The 10,961-nt window shown below is 38.0% G+C and overlaps 1 protein-coding gene across 1 annotated transcript; it reads left to right on the top strand.

The window, feature by feature from the left end:
• Window positions 1–213: 213 nt before the first annotated feature.
• RAB21 (RAB21, member RAS oncogene family) lies at window positions 214–10,647 on the top strand. Its single transcript, XM_048501939.1, has 7 exons — window positions 214–621; window positions 6,418–6,477; window positions 6,603–6,710; window positions 6,914–6,977; window positions 7,793–7,847; window positions 8,211–8,299; window positions 8,847–10,647. Exons 1-7 carry the CDS (start codon window positions 460–462, stop codon window positions 8,984–8,986), a joined length of 678 nt encoding a protein of 225 aa, XP_048357896.1. The 5' UTR covers window positions 214–459; the 3' UTR covers window positions 8,987–10,647.
• The last annotated feature ends 314 nt before the right edge of the window (window positions 10,648–10,961 follow it).

The following is a 10,961-nucleotide window of genomic DNA, read 5'->3' as shown; positions in this document are numbered from 1 at the left end:
CGGGAAATTTTCCTTCCTTAAGACTACGAAACTCTCCACCGGAAGACTGAAGTCTCAAAGAACGGATAAAAAGTCACGCCCCCCTTTTGCGTCCTATCACGTGCCTTCCAGACACTTTGCCCCGCCCCCCTTATCGCTTCCATATATGCAAGCAATCCTCCCCTCGCTTCGCGTCCTTCGTTTTCTGGGCGGGGCTTGGAGCCAGCGGCTGGGGTGTCGCGTGACAGCCCGCCACGTGACGTAGGAGGAAGACGGAGGCGCCATTAGAGTGGGGAGGGCGGGAGGAACTAGCCCGGCAGAGGGAAGTGTGTTTCTGTTTCTCTTCCCCTCCCGTTCGTTTCCTCCGGTGCGCGTGCGGGGCGGCCTCTTCCGCTTGGGTCAGCGTCCCGTGTCGGAGTTGGGGCGTGGTGCGACTGTCGCTGATGTGAGGCCGCGGCGTCGGCGGCGACTGCGCTGCGGATGGCGACGGCGACTTCTGGCGCAGGAAGCGGTAGCGGCACGGCCGGGCGTAACTTCTCCTTCAAGGTGGTGCTGCTGGGCGAGGGCTGCGTGGGGAAGACGTCGCTGGTCCTCCGTTACTGCGAGAACAAGTTCAATGACAAGCACATAACCACCCTGCAGGTAGGGCTGGCCGGAGGAGGCCTCTTCGGCTCAGCTTGTCACTCCCGCTTCTCAGGGTTGGCCGAAGGAGGCGGGGGTGTGGGGAAAGGTGACTTCTTTCGTGAACGGCTCCGCGACCAGGCGACGGATGTTTCTGAAGGGATTCGGACGAATTATTTGGGGTTCTTAGACGTGTGTGGGGGAACGCGCCTTTTGTTGCAGTGAGTAAAGTTTCTCGACCCGGGTGCACCAGGTGCGCGCCATCCGCAGCACAAGTGCAAACAAAAGTTCAGTGGTAGAACTTGCGCAGTGTAAGGCTATTCACGATTGCGCGGTAGGTATGCGTGAGATTGCCCAAAACCTGTTTGCGTTTGTTGCAGTAGATGGCTGCAAAATTCTGCAGGGCTCGTTGTCGCTTGTTGTGGCAGAAGATTCCTGGCGTGGCCTTAGGAACCAGTTGCCAAATGCCATTTTGAAAGCCAGTAACCTAATTTTCAATAACTATATTTTCTTGTGGCTATACGGGGGCGTGAGAAACAGTACTCAGGCTTCCGATATAGTATACGTACTAAAACTGCTGAGTTGGTTGTTTCTGGTTTAATTTGTCCAGTTGAATTGTGTCACTACCAGGCCATTTGTAATAACAATGAATTATCTGGCTTGTGGGATAGTTTGAAGTAGTTTCAAAAGAAAGACAAGTATCTCAGTTGTACACATCTCTAATTCAGGTGGGTTACATTTACTTTGGGAAGAATATTTTGTTGACATGTGTAGTATCATTTTTTGTCCTGGTAGGAGAGATCTCATTAATTACTCTTGTAGAAATCCCCAGCTTCCTGAAAAACCCCATACAGGCCAATGGAATATGCCACAGATTTTTGTGGCTTAATTCCATGGCCGCTGTTGGGAACGTTCCCCGGGCTGAAAGCCCTTTGGAAGCCAACTGAGGTCGGTTCCGTCTTCATCTGTGCTGGTGTGGACTCCAGCATGGCAGCAGCTTTCGGGTTCAGACACCCTACTGCCAGTGTGTTGTCTCACCTTGCTGTCTTATCTACCCCTTACACCGGCAGAGTGGGCACCTATGTCAACAGTGTCTTTGTGCCACTTTCATGAGTCCTTTCAGCCTCTCCCCCCCCCCCCCCCATTGCACTTTTAGTTTTCTACAAGCATAATTGCATATATATACAGTTCTTAAGTGGAAGCTGGTGATGCACCCTGTGCTACTTTAGCCCATAAACATCAATTTTTTTGCTCTCTGAAAAGTAGAAAAATAGGAATTAAACAGAAAAAAACAAGCTTTATGTTAAATAATATAAAAGATTTCATCAGAAAAAAGAGTCACACAAAGTTTCAACAATTTCATCTCCACATCTTGGTGTAGGTCCTGCTAGATGTGTCATCTTCCTTCTGTAGCTCCAGGTTAGAAAGAGCTCAGTTCTCAATGAAACTTTCTGAGTTCTCCTCTGAGGGTTTGGTGCAGTTTCTGCCCCACCTTCTTTTGATCTTTTCCTATCCAGCAATGAGGTCCTTTCCCCTCCTTGATATCCAGTATATAGGTATATGTGTCATAGTGGTTTGAAAGAGCTGTGAAAAGGTCAACACCACCAGAAGAGGCCAGTGAAAAGGTCCACAGAACCAATGAAACCCTGCATGGTTGCCCTCCGGAAGATCAAATATTTTCTTAGGTGCAGAAATACAGTTTGTGTGTAAGAGCTGTATATGTCTGCAGCATTACTACCTTGCATCTCACTCATTCTAAATGACAACATATTTTATAGGAGGTTCTTTTTTTTAATACTCCCCCAAATTTCCAGTTTTTCCATTGGGAATAAATGTTGGGAGGCCTCAGGAAAAAACTTTCCTGTTCTCCCTGAGATTTTTTGGTTCTTTCCTGGGCCACCACAACTTTAATTCTCATGATCCTTAATGTTAAGTAGCCTGCTGATTAATTCTCAAAGTTTAGCAAGGAATTTCTACCTCTTATATTAATGTTTGTAAGATTGCAAGGCAACACAAAGTGCTATTCAGCATTAGAAGTAGTAATTCAAGCATTAACATTGATGAATTACTCTGACTAGTTGGAGTTAAATCCACGGCCCAGAGGCCCAAGCCTGATGCTGCATGTGTTTTCTTCACAGCTCTTAAGTTGCAGATCTATCATACCAAGGCTGCTGTTCAGGAGAATCAAATGCCATGTGACAGCTATGCCTCATATACTCAAAAGCAGCCAGTAGCAAGCTTCCCTTTATCTAACAAGAAACTTAATATTTCTTCCTGATCTGTCCTTCAGATATGGAGAGTCAGATCTGTGGCTCTCTGAGTCCAAGCATAAGCATGGTTAGTAACTTGCAGTCTTCCAGTCAGTGAATGGCTTCCAGTCAGTGAATACTCCTGATCTTTGTGGTAGTTTATTAGTGAAAATTACCTTACTAGATGGTATATGCAAACTGGGGGGAGGTGGGAGGTATTGGCCTGCCTAAGGGTAAACAGGGAACCTTTGCTCATATATATTGCAGTTACTTAGCTGATGGCAGAAGGATTGCCTATACTTGTCCTATAAACGTTGGAGAGACCAGTATCTTCAGAAATTTTCAAAGTGTTTATAGTGAATCTTTTAGGGGTCTCTTTCCCTGTGGTTGATCAGATAGCAGGAATAGGGATTTTTCTCTGCATGGACAGGTTGACAGACTTTCTCTGTGATTCTGGAAGATTACTAATATTTTGCTGTCATGTGGAGGAGGAGGAGGAGGATAGTTCTCACCACTTTCATATCTACAGTCTTGGCTTGTTGAAGGAAGCTTTCTTATATTTCCTCTTAGAATATAAGAGAAGCCTCCCTGCCAATTCCTGGTTGTTCAAACTTGACTTATTCTAATGGCCTGTTTTTTAAATTGAAACTCTACAGTTTTTCAATCATGAATATGCTAAGCATGTGAAACATTCTCCATGATTCAGAATAAATGATCTTGATGCCTCTAAACAAAAGTATATATTAAATAAGAAAATGTTTTGGGTTTCATGAAACATAAATTGGAGAAAATGAAACCAGAGACCCAAATACTACAAGATGTTTTAGAGTTTCAGTGAAATTCTTGTTTTGAAGCAAAGAGGTCTAGTTTAAAATATTTAGATCTTACTAGAATCATATTGGTTCTTATAACAAGCAGAAATGACAATTTACCTAACCCTGTAATGCCATGTCCTTGACTATTAAAACAGTACATGTTTCGAACATTGATTTATAAATTTGTGGTAACTTGGTCATAGTAAAATGAACATATGTTCCAAACAAGTAACTAAAAGGGAAAAAAATCACATCACAACATTTAGCATACGACTAATTGCAGTGATGTGACCAGACATTAAAGTTAATTATTTGAATTAACTTATGGGTTTCTAAGTTTGAAGTAATAGCTGGAAAATATTGCAATATACTTGTAAATGGGTCAGTAGTAAAGGGGCAAAGCTGCATGGTAGACTCTTATTCACAGATTAGTGATGCATGGTTGTTCTTTATTTGTGGTCTGATTTATTCCACCTTTCTCACTTGGAGTCAAGGCAGATTATACCGAGCAAGTCAATACAGCTGATGAATGGAACATTCAATAAACAATGCAATAGCATTCTAAAAAGAGAACTGAATAAAAGCATAAGTATTAGCATAACAAATTAAATAATCCAGAATTTTATAATTGAATCCTAGTTTCAGCAAGCTATGTACATAGACCACAGTCCCTAATAATTTTTCCAAGTACATTTGTGAATCATTTTGTACAGTGTAGCCCTGTTGTCTGTGTAGAAGAGCCTTCTTGAATAATTCAGTTTTACATAGTTTGTGGAAAGCCAGGAAGGTGGAGGCTTTCCTAATGTCCTCAGGCAGACCATTCCATAAGATGGTCACAATAAAGCAGGCACATGTACAGGCAGTTGTTGATGTCACCCATTTGCAGAAGACTCTTCTCCAATGAGCAAATCTGTGACAGAACAGATATGAGAGTCCAAGGCCATGAAGGACTTTGTATGTGATAAGTAATACCTTAAATGAAGTCTGGTAACTAATGGGCAATCAGTGAACTGACTGTAGGGTGGGAATAGTATGCATGCTCGACCTAGTAGTTCCTGATTACAGCTGAGCTTCAGTATCTTTTGCCATCTAGAGTTTCCAGATTGATTTTGAGGAGAAACCAGTGTATAGTGTATTGCAATAGCATAGAGTCAGTGTTATTGTGATGTGGATCCAGGTGGCCAGATCAGCCATATCAAGGTAAAACCCAATAGGTTACACTGAAGAAGGCTCACAGCAATAGCTGTATGCTTTCAGATGAAGTCTTGTTATGAGTATAATGCATGTCCAAAACCATAAACATACAATAGTACCACAAGGTATCTGAAATATAGACCCTAGTGACACTGATAAAAATCCTGAGTAGTACAACATAAAGATCCTGTGTCATACAGTGAATGTCCACTGAACAAACCAGAAACTGGATGTGTACTGGTCTTGTGCAAGCTTCAGTGCTAGTGGAACATATGTCTGTGCTTCTAAAATGTATAAAAGTTTGCATGAATGGCAATGATTTGAAACTGTCAGGGACTGCAGTCTGCTCTGAAAACTCTGAGTGCTGCAAAATATCCTTCAGTATGTGTGGAAGTGGAGTCCCTGTCTTCCATTTATTGTTTTCATATATAGCCCAAAGTTGGCTTCTATATATGCGCTTTGTATGTAATAAAATGATGTGAACCGGTGTTCTGTGATGTTTTTAGGCCCTGGCAGTGCTGGTTGATTTCTTTTTTTATATTTTTTTATTGTTTTACCAATGGAAAAGATACGGCAAAAAAAGTTAAAAATAAATGCATCATAACAATAATAATTAAAAATAATTGTAATAAACACCACCTTATATAATCTAAATCAAATACAGTCTATATCAGAATTACCGGTAAGTATAAAATGGATCTGCATTCAAGATCTTATTAGTAAGAAGGAAGTTGCATCAGGTATACTGTAGGAACAGTTTTGACTGTCAATAATTTGGATAGCCTAACTGATTCTAACTATAATCTATATCTAAAATTAATAGACACATATAATTACATATACAAAGACACAGAGAGAAAAGGAAACTTACAGTAATATAAAGAGTCTCTATTCTAGCATCATTACCATTAGTATTTACATATTTAATTTACAGTTATCTATTAATGCACATTTGCAAAACAAAGTCTAAATAATATTAATGTAATGAATAGTATTGATATTTTCTCAGCATTATATAATAAGGCAATATTGTATAATATTTAAAGTACAACTCCCATTTCTCATTAAATTCATATTTTGGTCTTCTGTTCATAAGATTAGTCAATTTAGCCATGTTGGAATACTTTCTCATTTTGTCTTCCCAGTTGTCTAGGTCAGGGAATCTTTCCATTTTCAAACCTGATGCGATTGAAACTCTGGCTGCTGTTAGTAGGTACAGGAATAATTCTTGTCATTTTCTTGGTAGGTTTTTTTGGGAAATGCCTTATACCATGAATGCTGGATCCATTTGAAATTTGATCTTCAATTTTTTTTTTTGCATTTCTGTATGAATTTCTATCCAGTTAATGCTGGTTGATTTCATGTTCTGATTGAGTCTTATGACTGACATAAATAAACCACAGATCTTTGGCTTGATTTTTCTGTTGAATTGTTATCATATTCTAGGTAGTACACTTGTATGTAATGATAAAGGTCTCGGTATGGGCATTATTTTTAATCTCTGATAAACTGGCATCACTTGGGCATCTGAAATACTGAAAATTTTCTCTTCATTTTAGGCATCTTTTCTAACAAAGAAACTAAATATTGGAGGAAAGAGAGTCAACCTTGCAATATGGGTATGTCCTTCTGTCTTCCCTGAAACTCAGATTACTGTTCCAAAATAATAAGGTATGTTGATATACTGAATTTTGAATTCAATATTATTAATGAGAAGTAACATACATTTATTTGTTAAATTCAGGATACAGCAGGACAAGAAAGATTTCATGCACTTGGTCCCATTTACTATAGAGACTCTAATGGAGCTATTTTAGTATACGATATAACAGATGAAGACTCTTTTCAGAAGGTAACTAATTGCATTTTTCCATACAAGAAACAAATTCAAAGCTTGTTTGAGATGACATTTTAATAGACAATATAAGGAACAATATGGAACAAACTGAGCTTTTTTGTTTGTGCTAATATTTAATGTTTTAATCAGTTGTATTCAGTTGTAACAGAATTTATTGTAATAAGTGAAGTAAAACTACTAATGTTTCTACTGTACAGGTAAAAAACTGGGTCAAGGAATTAAGAAAAATGTTGGGAAATGAAATTTGTCTATGCATAGTTGGTAAGTTTTAAACTGTTACATTTTCTGTGATAGGAGAATCTTGTTCAAAATACAGATTGTTGAAGTGTAGTTGCATTGCTTCCAAAATCTTTATAAACATGTTTTTTTTGCTGTTAGTACAGGCAAAATTACATTTGAAGAATAGTTGATGAAGAATAGTAATTGAAATGGTTATAACATTGTTAATATGAAATGATGGTTTAGAGATGAGCTAAACGTTTAATTGAGCAGATGTCAAATTGCTAAACTTTTTGTTACCCTAATAAGGTTACTGGTTAGCTACCTGCTGCCAAAGAAACAGTAGAAAACTTGAAATATTTAATGTTACTAATTTAGGAAGTTTTAATAAGGTAGGATTATATTACCCATGTCATTGTCTCTTGTATAGTACTTCAGGATCTCTTTAAAATTAAGCCTATCTGGTCTCCTCATGGCTACTTACTGATCAGTTGCAAAAATTAATACACTGGAGTAATGATGTGGCAAGAACTGGCAAGGTTTAGGGTATATGGGTAGATGCTTATTCTACTCTTTCTTCAGTAGTAATACAAATGGGCTGGCTATTTGTTCAGCAATAAATACTACTACTACTACTATATATTCAGCACCTTTGTTAATGATCCTGGAGTTTGAGGTAACTTGGTTGAATAGTGGTGCATTTCAATAAATGGTTGGGGAAAGGAAGAGCTAACTTCACCTAGGCATGGAAAAGGAAAAGGGTAAGAGTGTGCAACTAATTGGAAATCACTTTTAGACTGCATTGATAATGCATTTGCTAATGTATTGGACACTAAAGAAGTCTAAATTCCCAACAGGTAACAAAATAGATTTGGACAAAGAAAGACATGTCTCTATTCAAGAAGCAGAAATGTAAGTTTGTTTCTTTTAGTACACTAATAGTTTGAAAACCTTAGGACCCAATTTTTTTTTTCATGGGAATTAGCATGCCTACCAGTTCTTGAGAAAACTCAGTCATTGTAGGGGAAACAGCTCCGCTGTTTTATGGTTCATGAAGCTGCCTAGTGGCTCCCTAACTTCGTGTGGATTTTCTCTTAAATTCTTCTGCTTAAGTATGGAAAGACTCCACTTGGCTTTCTAGCCCATCATATTTAATTTGGTTTCAAGCACACCATCAGTTAGTTGTATACATTATGGGTATGCTAGATGCAGGAGAAACCCTAAATACCATATTTTGGTAGCAAATTACACTTGTTTGACTTACCCTATTTACAGGTATGCAGAATCAGTGGGTGCAAAACACTATCACACGTCAGCCAAACAGAACAAAGGAATAGAAGAACTCTTTCTTGACCTCTGTAAAAGTAAGTTTGTGTTGTGTTTATGGACATCTTAGCCATGCTAAATGTAGTCATGTTTAACTACAAGGAGATCTTTAGATTTCATTCTGAAGTCTCATAGTATTTTATGGAAGCAGACTAAATGAAAGCTGGTTTTAAACAAGCCTATACAGTACATGAGATGACCGACTCTATAAAGGAAGCTGCAATTGTACTTACTGACAAAGCTGCAGTTATCACTGTCTGTGAATTTACAAGGTACAGCCAGCCAGCCAGATTCTTTATTCAGTCATTTGACCAACATGAACAAATAAAAAGGGGGCTAACAACAGGGACTTAGAAGGTTAAACTTGGCCAGTCTAATTGCTGAATGTTACAGAAACTAGCTTAATGGAAACTTAAAATGGTGTTCTATTATGAACTTTAATATGTAAATGTTTTTAGAGTTTATTTTGAAAAATATCTAAAATATTTTCTGAATCTTCGAAGTGTTTAAGTCACATGTAATGAATTATGTTGTGAATCTGGCTACATAATATTACAGATCTTAATTACAGATCTTACTTTCTAGGAATGATAGAAACTGCACAGGTTGATGAGAAAGCACGAGGCAATGGATCCAGTCAGTCAGGACCTACAAGGCGGGGAGTACAGATAATTGATGATGAGCCACCAGTTCAGAGCAGTGGCGGTTGCTGCTCATCTGGATAACTGTATAAGACTGTGCATCATGCCCCCTAGTGAATCAGAATTAACAGTATTTAAAATCATTTGTAACAATTCAAAAAACCATTAAGTGCTAAACTAGTGGAGTATGTGACCAGAGAATTGGCATTTTCTACAGTGGTTAACAAAACAAACCAATGGCCTTTTTACATGTTTCTTTAATAATGAATAATACTGCATGTGGGGGAGACTTAAGGCTTCATTTATATTTTAAATGAGATCTTTATTTAATAACTTATGTACACTATTGGAATGAGACATCTTTTGCAGCCCTTTGTATTTTGTGGTAGATTGAATTGTATCATTTCAAAATTGCAAATTCTTTTTAATTAGCAGATACCCAAGTACTATTTTTGCAGGGTTGGCATCAACCTATAACTGTCTGACTACTTTGATATACTCATCCTGTACTCCATGCTGGTAAAATAAATTGTAAATTACATATTAAATATTTTATCTGCTTTTACAAGTGCAGGTGCAGAAATATGTACATTAGTCTTGTTGATGATTGTGAAGTGAATAACAGTTGGTGAAAAAACACAAATGTCATTGTCTACCAGCTCATTTGTCTCCCCTCCATTAGATTCCATAATCATATGCTCTGATTGCTCTGAAGTTTGCATACCCTTTTTGAAACTCTTCTGGCAAATATTGGTTTATATAACACTTAGGCTAATTTCTACTCTTGAAAAAAGTAATTGGAACACTGTGAATTGCTGCTACACTTTTTTTATGTGCCTGAATTCTTCAATGCTCCAGTTTCCTGTGTTGCAAAGAAATCTAATCTTATGAACTTGCCTTCCTCTATTTGAAAATCACTGAACAAGAGTTGTTCTTGTATCTTGCGCCACCAAAATGTATTCACCCTTTTCCTGTTCAAAGCAGGAATGAAGTGAAAATAACTTCACTGCCACTGAAACTGATACCAACTCCTGATGTGTTCTGTGTAGAGCTTGTTTAAATATAGTTTGTGTTTTTCAGTAGGAAATATTTCAGCTGCCACCACTGTATAGTAAGTATTTTTCAAAGGAATGGAAATATGAAAACTAAACCAGGCACTGTCAGGACTAGATCAGTAAAGCTAATCACTAATTACAAAATGGAACACAACAACTTTGTGAGGGAAATACCAGTTAAAGTGTATGTTTTTTTCTTTTTTGTTAAGTGGATATATTTATGACGTGGACAATATCTGTTAATGGTTTACTCTTTACCAAGGTGAGCATGTAAATTATTCTAACTTCACGTGTGCAGGTTTTAATTTCTTATAACTGGCCCAGAGATGAATGTACATAGTTCAAACATCAAAATGGTGGGAATATGACATTATCTTCACTTTCCCAAACCTGACACAAACTTTAAGAGCAATAGTTTTAGAAAACACTGCATGCTTTCATTATCCTGAATAAGTTGGTTAATGAAGATCTAATAAGGTATATGGGAAGGAACCAGCTGTAGCACATGACCATAATATGAATAATTTAATATGTACATTGTGCTGTGTACCCTAACGCTTACTGGAATTGTAAGTTAGATGACCTGTTAAATTTCATATGTCGCAATAGTTTGCTTACTGTGACTTTACCATGTGCTGCTTACTGTAAGCTGCTCTATCTTCATTAAATATTCACATTTAGTACCTCTTACAACCACTTTTCTGTAGTGAATACTGTCTAGCATGGTAAAGCTGTGAATGAGCAGGCAGATGGAGGTGGCTCAAACTGTTAGAAAGAATTTTTTCTGCCACTTCTGTTAATATTTGACACAGAATGGGAATGGATCATAAAGTAGAACAATCAGAACAAGAGATCTGAGAGGCAAGGCTTTATAGTCTCTCCTACATAGACATCAAAAGTGGAACTTTCATTATGTCTTCCAACCATCTGTGATGCCTTTTTCCCTTGTACTCTTTCAAAGTATTTTCTTTACCTTAAATTGTAAACCTCCAACATAAAGCTCT

Source organism: Sphaerodactylus townsendi, linkage group LG06 (genome assembly GCF_021028975.2).
Source record: "Sphaerodactylus townsendi isolate TG3544 linkage group LG06, MPM_Stown_v2.3, whole genome shotgun sequence".
Lineage (NCBI taxonomy): Eukaryota > Metazoa > Chordata > Lepidosauria > Squamata > Sphaerodactylidae > Sphaerodactylus > Sphaerodactylus townsendi.
This window is presented reverse-complemented; position numbering and strand designations above follow the sequence as displayed.

Coding starts and splice junctions, on each gene's coding strand:
- RAB21 (XM_048501939.1), top strand. CDS start 460: ATGGCGACGGCGACTTCTGGCGCAGGAAGCGGTAGCGGCACGGCCGGG. Junction 622..6,417: donor AGCACATAACCACCCTGCAG/GTAGGGCTGGCC, acceptor TCTTCATTTTAG/GCATCTTTTCTAACAAAGAA. Junction 7,848..8,210: donor TCTATTCAAGAAGCAGAAAT/GTAAGTTTGTTT, acceptor CCCTATTTACAG/GTATGCAGAATCAGTGGGTG.